The sequence below is a fragment of the Onychostoma macrolepis genome, chromosome 01 (assembly GCF_012432095.1).
Source record: "Onychostoma macrolepis isolate SWU-2019 chromosome 01, ASM1243209v1, whole genome shotgun sequence".
Classification (NCBI taxonomy): domain Eukaryota; kingdom Metazoa; phylum Chordata; class Actinopteri; order Cypriniformes; family Cyprinidae; genus Onychostoma; species Onychostoma macrolepis.
This window is the reverse complement of record NC_081155.1, coordinates 31,536,715-31,547,624: the sequence shown is the minus strand read 5'-3', so window position 1 is coordinate 31,547,624 and position 10,910 is coordinate 31,536,715. Positions and strand designations below refer to the sequence as shown.

At 34.0% G+C, this 10,910-nt stretch overlaps 1 protein-coding gene across 1 annotated transcript; it reads right to left on the bottom strand.

The window, feature by feature from the left end:
* Positions 1–3,395: 3,395 nt before the first annotated feature.
* qdprb.1 (quinoid dihydropteridine reductase b, tandem duplicate 1) lies at positions 3,396–10,682 on the bottom strand. The gene is made up of 7 exons (XM_058776140.1): positions 10,523–10,682; positions 10,200–10,292; positions 9,963–10,059; positions 9,111–9,251; positions 5,039–5,147; positions 4,872–4,955; positions 3,396–4,751 (listed from the first exon to the last, which is right to left on the bottom strand). The coding sequence occupies exons 1-7, from the start codon at positions 10,613–10,615 to the stop codon at positions 4,649–4,651; spliced, it is 720 nt and encodes a 239-aa protein (XP_058632123.1). The 5' UTR covers positions 10,616–10,682; the 3' UTR covers positions 3,396–4,648.
* Between the last annotated feature and the right edge of the window lie 228 nt (positions 10,683–10,910).

The following is a 10,910-nucleotide window of genomic DNA, read 5'->3' as shown; positions in this document are numbered from 1 at the left end:
GATTATGACTCCTACCTGGCGGAAGTGTGTAAGGTTCTGTTTCCTTAAACTAGTTTGTCATGCATTTCTTTATTTCAACACATTTACAGGTAAATCCTAGTATTTAAAATTTGTGATTAAGTCCATGACTGTGATTAACGCGATTAAAGTTTTTAATCGATTGACAGCACTAATATATATATATATATATATATATGAAGAGTTCAGATGCAAAAGCCTCTAAGTGCCTTCTAAAATTTTCTTCTAAAATGAGCATTTTCATCAGGCTCCTATATTTATGTTCAGTTATTTCACTTTAATTGCATAGAAAAGGACCTATACATTGCTATTAGAGAAAAATTACTGAACCTAAAAATAGCAGCCTGATAAAAATGCTCATTTTAGAAGAAAATTTCAGATGGCATTTAGAGGCTTTTGCATCTGAACTCTTCATATATATATATATATATATATATATATATATATATAAAACGCTGAAAGTAAAAGGCATTCTTTGGAAATTAAGTTTTTTTTTCTCTATTTCAAAACTGAAAATGTACACTTTTCATTTGCACGACTCTTGATAGGTTCGGCATGGTTGTCAGCCAACTTCATCTCAAAATATTGTCCGATTTATATATAAATAAAATATTTTAAAAGAAAAAAATGCATTACTAATTAATGTTATTTTTAGGTGGATTCAACACAAAGTGAAGCCCATTGTACTTACAATATAACAATACTCACATTACAAGCATAGACACAGATGAGTTATCATCAAGAGTTATTGACAATCAAGATTCTAAAAAGCCAAAGTCTGTGATTTAAAGGTGTATTTAAAAGTATCTTTAACAGTGGTGAAGAAGGAAGAATAGCAGCACACATTCATCTACTCAGGAATAACCCAAACAGAACTTCAGCTTTGCTTGCTGTATGCTCCTACCATTCACTATTCTTTAGATGTGACGTTGCTATAGCAACCTCAACTCAATGACCTCGTTCTTTCAGCTCTGAAATTATGGGCTGCCCAGCCTGATAACAGGCAAAGAAAAAAACAGAGATAGAGAGAGAAATAATTTTTTTCCCCCTAGTTTCGCTCGCTGTTGCTGCAATACAATGACATACTATAATTTCTGAAATTATGAAGTAATCTTTTCATTATAAATCAACCACAAAATCCATGAATGAATTTGTGACAGAGTTAATGAATTAATACAAAGGCAAGCAGTGCATTAGAACTTAGCTATATTCAATGTCACATGCAAAATGTACAGCAGCAAATAACTCTAACAAATAAGCAAATAAATGAATGAACATATATGAAGAATGGCTTATGAAAAAATCAGAATGGGAGGCCACATAACTTTCTTTACTGACCTTTGACTAAAATACAGGGGAAATGTATAAGATTTTACACTGATTATTGATCTTGTGATTCAAATATTTCAAAATACTATTAGAACAATGACACTTGTTTATTACTCCGCTGAGGTCATCATAACTACTATTGATTCCTACAACATTTTTTTCATGTCATGCCTGATAACAGATACAATGATTAATTCAAGCATCATAATGCACAGTAAGAACAATTAATAAATCTTTCATTCGTAATTCTTTAAAACAAGCACTCACCTTCCAATATCTGCAGATACCAATGCATGCCTTCAAAATTAATTTCACAACTAATTAATGGTGTCTTATAGAAAAACACAGATGATGACGATGATTATGATGATTAAAATTAACCAAAAAGAAAACAAAATATTAGCTAACAATGAAACCCCGAAACAATTCTCTGTAATATAAATATCATGATGATACAGTTATACAAGCCATCTTCTGCATAAATTAATTAATTAATTAAATGAGTGAATTAATTAATAAATACAACTGACACACCAAAATTATGTAATTTAAGCCAAGAAGAAATACATCCGCTGTTATATGCTGATAGGAGGATCAAAACAGGCTGATCAATGGGTTCAGCTCAGGCTTGTGGTAAATGTTTTCTTGGCACTCAATTGACCCCTTAATACCATCTAGAGCATCATTTGAATACTGTTTCTGATTGTGTGCAGCCATTTATGGCCAGAGTCTGCTTGCTTTCAGATGCACACATCCAGCAGATCCACAAGCAAACATCATCTGACATTCACTCCAGTGCTCAGTGTCTTCAGATCTTAATCTAGAAGGACTGAATGAGGTAGAACGGGAGGTTTTGTGCAGGCCTGCAGAAGGTGCACAAAATCCAGCAACAAACAAAACCTGCTCATGAATGTTGCCAAAGGGTTCTTAGTTGTTGCATCATGTAGAATCTCATTATATTAATAAACCTCGAACCACTGGTGCACTTGTGTAACATTTTTATATTGTATCGTAATGCACTATAACCATTAGTTTATTTACCTTTACAGGAATGAAAATGAAAAACTGATTAACATACACTTGCGCTCATGTTGTTCTGAATTCTGTGGAACACATAGGATATATTTTTTTTAATTTTGTCCATACAATGACAGTGGGTAAATGTGAAATTAATATTAATATTAAGCTCCTAAAACAGCATAATCTATTAAAGGTCACTCTGTATCTCTGTATGTACATTCTGTGTCGAGACATGTCACTCTATTGACTTCAATGACATCTAATGTCCTTAGTTACTGAATTTTACACAAATGAAAACAAGACTGTGAGGGATAGACTAGTGTTTACAGTGGAATGCACTATTCAAAGGTACAACTCACAACTTTCATAACTGCTTTATGGAGTTTTTGTCTACTGACATTTCATCAGCTAAACAATCGCTATGTAATTAAACTACAGTACAATCCATTGAACACACTGTAATTCTATCTCTCAAAGCCTTGTTTTCATTCCTGTCAAATATTAAATATCTGCTTATTTTGAATCAGTTTGTCTTTAAGTTTCCACTTTATTTTTTGTTAATTCTTAACTTTATTTGCAAAAACATTATTTTTGAATTTATGCTCATTGCTTATACAAATGTTAATTTACACCAAAATGCTAATTTGCATTAATATATGCAGAATTTATCATTAACCTAGACTAATACTTGCTATAAAGGTATAATTGTTACTTCATGATATCTAATACATTAATTCATAATAAATTGTTAAATATTACTGAACCTTTAAATGTCACCATAATGTTTAAAAAAAATCAATAATAAATCAGTAAACTATAATAAAATGGTAAATGATATTTTGTACAGCAAAAGGTAGCCTTTACCCTTGACTAGCAGTCTTGTTCTGGTGTCTCTGATTTGTGACACCAAATATGAATATGCATATTCAAATCACATGAATAACATTTGAAAGTTAAAGCAGAGGGGATTTGAGTCTTTTCTAGACATAGCTGTCATATGGCTTTAAGTAATGAGCAATTCACATTCAGTACTTTCACTTTTTATTTATGCATACATTTTTTACATTTGTGGTACTTTGTGCTTTTTGTCATTTTTGAAGCTTAATCCCTAGATCACCATTCGCTTTTAATAGAAAAGGGCAACATGAACATTTCGTTAAATCTTTTTTTGTGCTCCATAAAACACAGTATAAATATGGGTTTGAAACTGAACTGAACTAAATGATAGAATTTCCCATTTTTGGACACCAATTAGGACATCTTGACTTTCCAGGCAGCAAAACAACACCTCTCAACACTCATCTGGATGTTTAGTATAGATTTACAGAGAAAGGTGCACCCTAAATTCAAAGACCACAATAAATGCTTTCCTGAAATAGCATTCTCAAGTGACATGATACATTATGCAAGCTAACAAGGCGGCAGCATCTCTGTAAATCTCATTTGTGTCAAGGTTTCTCCCTAGACAACATTTGTGATGTGGTTTTGTCTCAGTCCTAATTATTAGATAGGAGAGAATGTGATTCGTTTTGAAAATGTCAAAATTATAAAAAGTTTTTACCAATTATTATTTTCTATGGTTGCCACGTAAAAATTCAATTAAATAATTTCTGCGAAATAAACTCATTATGAGTTTAATGGGTAATTCTTTTTAACATCAAGTGCAGCTCTTTTGTAATAGCTAAGGAACCCATTATCATTTTTCCATTTCATCTAAATTACACGAAATTAAACTTAATTTAATGAACCATTTATTCTTGTACTTTGTTCCAATAAAAGCCAGTTTATAAAGAGAAAAAAGGCAATACATTAGTACCTCTAAATAAATACCTGATCCTCACAAAAAAAAACAAAAAAAAAACCCTGCATTGCTTAGTAAAGAACTTTTTAAATGCTGACTCACTATTCTAGCCTGATCATAACATAATTACTTTTTTGACTGTGTGGACCCAAAGGAGAACCTGTAATTAAATTAATCATCAGCGCCCCCCTATGGTGAGAAGCAGACTGTGACTGTAACAAGGATAGTTGACTGAGAGGGAAAAAAAGAAGCTAAATGAATCAGAATAACATTTTCATTGCTATTTTTGCCATCACACTTACAAAACATAATCTTTGACATTTTTATGCAATTATCTTATTTTTAATAACTACAACTTACAGTATTTGGATGTTTACATGTAAACAAGAAGGCAATAGTATAAAAAGCATCACTAATGCACAAACAGTAGTGGATTATTGGCTTGGTTTAAAGGAATTTGATTACCATGCATCATATTAATCATAACACCGGTGTAGCCTCCGTTTTTCCATCTGCAGTAACCAGCTGCATCAAAGTACCTGAAGGAGGTCTATTCTCTCCCGTTGTCCACTTATAGAACAGCCTAGAATGTAGAAAACACATCATGGTTTTGTTCACACACACACACACACACACACACACAAACTAATCAATACAACCTCTAAAACACATACTACAGATGTTCCCAAACATGCATACTTACTCTGTTACGTACTCGAGTGGTGTCCAGGAACTAACATCACCATCTGGCATGAACTTTCTATTCATGGGTGTATCTAAAGTCACTCTAAAAGTAGTAATTATTAGTTGTCATTAAAAACAAAAAGATTTGTATGAATGAAAATCAGCTATTATATCGTTATTCCTTACGGAAGTATTGCTACTGCAGCAGAACCAGGAGGAAGACCACTATTTGGCCCGCTCAGACTCTGACACAACTGATGTACCGCTGCCTTTGCCATACCATAACCAATGCATCCTACAGTGACAATGACAGAGAACATATAGATTTATGTATATATACACACATTTACAAATACACACATATATACACACACACACACATATATATATATATTACATGATGTGTCAATTAATTTAATTAATCACAAATTAAATTTGGCTGTGAAATTACCCACAATAATTAATACTTTAATTTAAAGTCATTATTATGTTAAATGAGAAAGGATCAAGTAGACATTACAAATAGTAGCTTTAGAAAGTACCTTCAAAATACCTTCTTTTATGTTCTTCTTCAAAAGTTATACAGGTTTGAAACGACATGAGGGTAATTGATGACAGAATTTACATTTTGGGTAACTATACTTTGAATTTTATTCTTTTTTTTTTTTTAATGAAACGATACTCTAAATAAGAAAGTAAAACTACCAGCAGGTGGCAGTATATATATATATATATATATATATATATATATATATATATATATATATATATATATATATATATATTAGGGATGCACCGATACCGAGCTCCTGTACTCGTTAAAATGCCTCGATACCAAACGCCGATACCACACACAGCATGTGATAAGTGTCATATTCAGACAAAAAAAAAAACACCGACAACTGAACAACAGGCAGCAGAAGGGAGTTATTAGAGATTAAGCATGTCTACCAAGCAGATGTATGCAATGAATAATGTTAAACATTCAGTCTTACTGATGTGCGCGAGCTGACAAGCAAAGCACGCTGATTGATCAGTGGATTGAGCGCGCGGCGGCTCAGATGCGCGAGCTTGTCGAGTGAATATCCTTTTCTCACATACATCACTGGAAAGTTTGTAGCTCGGTCGGATATGTCAAAAACAAGTAAAACAATGCATAAGTTACTTAACGGTAGGGAAGGAGGGAGGGAGAGGGAGAGAGAGAGAGAGAGAGAGAGCGCGCACTTCTGTTGTGTGATTTTTATTGACGCTCGCTCACTTAGCATGCATCATTTGGATTAAATCTAAATCGTAAAAATAAGACAATTTATAGGGGCATTCACTATAAATCTCATTCATTTTCAACCTTAAGCATACACGACCAGGGCCGCATTAACCATTGGGCTAGGCGGGGCCAGAGCAAGGAGGGGGCCCGTGATTGGCTGTGAAGTAGATTGACTGGTCATTGGTAGCGCCGATCGCCAAAGGCCCACCACGCCCCCCACTTATTAGCGCTATTATTTAGTGGAGCTTTTCCATAAATTTCATTCACGTTTGAATTTGTTTTACCAATCAAATGCGTCCGCACTCACCTCTCTTCGCTTCGTTCTGGCGTAATCTGGAAATGGTCAGGCAAAGAACAATCTTCTATAAGTAAAAATGTCAACTATTCTAAAAAGAAATAAAAAAATAAAAAATGTGAGTAAGGGGCTATTCTAAAAAAAAGAGAGAGAGAAAAACACGAGTTAGTCAGTAAAATTCCCAGCTATCAGGTTATTTTACTAAAGCTGATGATGGAGTGGAAGTTGTGGAACAGCAAGTGGACCGGACACATGGAGTAGATAAAAACATAGCGTCGCCACACATTTTAGGTTAGTTTGATAATTAACCTGATGGATGTATATTGCTTGTTGTGTTTGACCAAACTCTAAAGGCCTATATTCACTTTTGGGTTGAGAAATAATCCTGTAGAAATATGTCAATCGTTTTGCGTGTCATGATGTTAGCCTATAATTCAAACTCATTTTAAACATTGTGGTTTAAAAACAAATTTCACTGTTCAAGGACATCAAGAAGCGGGGCAGAATTAATTTTGGCAAATGCATACGCCCGTTACAGCCTAAAATGCACGGTGCACACCTGCACTTGAAGCACCTGCCTAAACTTGAGTTCTTTTTTCGCACCTTGAGCTTAAACGTTCAAATACACACAGTTATGTGTCAAAATGCCCGTCCTTGCAAGTATCCTCGTAAACAGTCATGTTTGTCTTACATAAGCATTATAGTTAAAGATAAAGCATGCATGTGAAGTGTAGTGGGCTATGTGAGTTCCTGGAATTTAATGATGAGATTTTAAAGGGATAGATCACCCAAAAATGAAAATACTGTCATCGTTTACTCAGCCTTGAGTTGTTCTGAACCTGTATGAATTTCTTTGTTCACCTCAACATAAAAGAAGATATTTTGAAGAATGTTCATAACCAGGTTTCTGGTCACCATTGACTCCAATAGTGTATTTATTTAATTTGTTTTTGTTTTTTCATACTATGAAAGTCATGCAGCAGCATTTGGTTACCAGTATTGTTCCCAATATATTGCTTTGCATTCAACAGCTGAAGGAAACTCATACAGGTTAAGAAACACAACAACATTTTCATTTTTGGGTGAACTATTCCTCGAAAGCAGCCTAATATAGCTGCTGTTGCCATTTGTGTCAATAATGTGAATCAAAAATCAGAAAGAAAATCACTCCATGTCCTTGACTGAATCACTTTTGTAAAATAAGAATTAATCTATATTGAATTTATCCAGTGAAGACTATTCAGTCTATTTGTACATTTACTTTATACAATATAATGTTTTTTTATTCAGTGCTTTAAGTTTTTCCAAGTAGGTCGATTTGTTATGTATCTCTGTTCTCTTGTCATTTGTGACTGTTTACTTGTCTTCAGTAAGCTTGGTTTTATTTAGGCTAGTATTATTTTTTGTGATGATATAATTAGTAACAAGAATTATGAAATTTCAGTGCATCAAAAATGTTGATAGGATAAAAATCCTATTTAAAGCTATATATATAATTATTGTGACGGGGGGCCCTGCAGTAAATCATAGCCCCGGGGCCCAGTGAGGACTTTAATGCGACCCTGTACACGACTTTCTGGCGAAAGTGAAACTAGCAGCCTGTGTGAAATGCGCTAGGCTGTTCTGTACTTGTCCCTCTCATTCTGCAACAGTACAAATACGTGCGCGTGTTTTGTTGCTTCATGAATGTTTCTGCATTATATGAGTGGCTTTGGAATATAAATCGCCGCATGTTTCAGATGACTTCTATTTCTGAAAGTATCAGTTAGGAGATTTATAACGATTGGTTCCCTGCATTATTACAGTAAACCGCTGCAATGGAGCAGCTCCGATGCTATTAAATTAAAGATGATGTACCATAGAGCAAAAAAAAAAAAAAAAAGAATAGTGAAAGTAACAAAAACTTTTACATGTGCATAATTAAGTGTGAAAATAACCGAAGGATATACAGTCAAACCAAAAATTATTCAGAGAAATTATTTTTTACTAGTGGGTGCAGGACACTATAGTTCATTTATGTAAGTGAGGATAGCAAAATAAAGTAAACTGACATATTATAGCCAAAAATTCTTCCTACAGTGGACTACCAATAAAATTGATACAAATTTGGAACCAAAAATTATTCAGAAAGAGTCTGGGAAAAAATTGAAGTTCAGGTTTGCATGAACCTGGTTGACAGCATGCCCAAGAGACAACAGGCTGTCATTAAGGCTAAGGGTGGCCCGACAAAATATTGATAGTTGTGTAAATATTGTCATACTAACAGCTGTCTGAATAATTTTTGGTTGATTGAAATCCATTACATACCTCTCTATCAAAGTTATCTGACATTATCAAGCTGAATTTGTTCTGACACAGTTTAACTCGGTGATCTTGTCATATTTTATTACCATAAACTATAGCGAATAAACTGTGATAATGTGAGAAATGTTGAAGGTGTCTGAATAAATTTTGGTTTGACTATCTATTTGATAAATGAAGTTAACCAATTAACATTATACATACTCTCTTGGTTTCTTTACCCAATATTTAAAAAATTTACAAATGCGATGCAAATATCGGTATCGGTACTCTGTATCGGTAAGTACCAAAAATAAAAGTATATATATATATATATATATATGCATGTGTGTGTGTGTGTATATAGTTTTGTATTAAAGATGCTGTAAATGTCAAGTAGTAAGTATAAGCATAGATACCTGCTGTTGGACCCAGTGCTGCTTTAGCCCCTGCCAGTGTGAGCAGCCCCCCCTCTCTCAGGTGTTTGGTTGCTAGGTGACTGCAAATCGTGGAGGTCCACATACTCTGCTTCCACATCAGATCAGCATTCTTATACAGAGCTGAGGCACAGAGAATGCATTTATACAAAGTATAAACTAATATAATAACATAATTGAAAATATTCACTTTAAGAACAGAATTAGACTTAAGAGTGCCCCCTTGTGACAATACAGTCACAAACAGCTTACATTTCAGAACTCAATGACAATAAAAAATTAAACTTGCATAGCTAGAATATGAATGCATTTGCATAAAGTATAATTCATGCCTTTACACTGAAAATGTTACAAAGTCGAGATTTAGCATGTCATAGATTAGTGGATCTCAACCAGAGGGCCTCAGCAAGCTTCCAAAGGACATGGCTTAAAATTATTTAAATGTAAACATTATTATTATTAACATAATTATTTTTTAACAATATCATTAAGAGATTTAAATATAGGCTAATTTAATTAAAATGTTAAAAAACATACAATCACTATTCAACTTTGATTTATTTGATTTTACTGAATAACAACATACATTTCTTGAAACTTCTGGAAGCACAAAGTGAATTTTGGTTCATTTGTTAATTTACATATATGGAGATTCAACACTAAGTTTCTGTTATATATAATAATGTGTTTGTGTATACAGTATGTTACATATTATATAAAGGGCTTTCAAATATTGTGTTTGACAGTGGGAGGCCTTTGAGGCCAAAAAGTGGTGGACAACTGCCATAGATAATGTGTGGCTTCTGTGGGTGTATTTATTAAGCATGTACTAACTTTTAGCCTTGGCACTGCCGCCTGCCCAACCTCCAGCCACACACAAGATGGCATCAACCTTATCTTCACCTAACAGCTCACCGACATCAGCTGTCACCTAAATAAAAAAGAAAGACAGAGATGTAACATGCTTGAAGACAACACATGCAATTAAGAATCAAAGCCAGACAAATAACTTGAAATTGACAATTAAATTCGCACAAGAAAAAAACAAAACAAATCGGTAGTAGCACCTACCTGGCTGGCTTGCTCAGTGAAGGATTCAGTCATCTTCACTGTAACGTTGGCACTGGCTTCTTCATTGGCATTGAGATCTATAGAGGCAACCCACTGTAAATTACAAAACACAACTGAAATTAAATTATCCACCTCATTGACATAAGCAGGCCACACGAAACGTATATTCAAGGATAAATGCATGACACCGAGACAACTGTGACAAACAAATTAATAAGTAACAACGTTATCACTAAAACCCATGGAGCATGTCTGATGGCACACTACTAGAGAGCAATTTATTTTCAATTACGTAAGCTGTCTTATGGGCTGAGACAACTTACCCAGTTTTTAGCTCTGAAGTACTGCACACATGCAGATCCTAGAGCCCCTTTTCCTCCGTAAACAAGCACTTTATGGGCTTCTGTAGCTGCCATGCTATTTCTTTCTTCAGAAGCACATGAGACCTTGTTCTGCAAATAAATCAGCACATGCGCCTTCTACTGGTAAAGAGGAGAGGAGCATCAGAATTTTGCCAGTGTTGGTTTTTCAAACCTTTTACCGTGTTTGAATGAATCTACCATTCGCTTTTTTTAACTATTAAATTTTTTTTATCAGTTTATTGTTTAAAAATATTTACTAATACCAGTAAATTTGCATTTTGTACAACGCAACAGATGTAATAATCTTTTTGACCAGCAGGAGGCACTGGACTTGTGTGCAAATCACTAT

Coding starts and splice junctions, on each gene's coding strand:
- qdprb.1 (XM_058776140.1), bottom strand. CDS start 10,615: ATGGCAGCTACAGAAGCCCATAAAGTGCTTGTTTACGGAGGAAAAGGG. Junction 10,293..10,522: donor ACTTCAGAGCTAAAAACTGG/GTAAGTTGTCTC, acceptor TGTAATTTACAG/TGGGTTGCCTCTATAGATCT. Junction 9,252..9,962: donor CGGCAGTGCCAAGGCTAAAA/GTTAGTACATGC, acceptor TCTGTGCCTCAG/CTCTGTATAAGAATGCTGAT.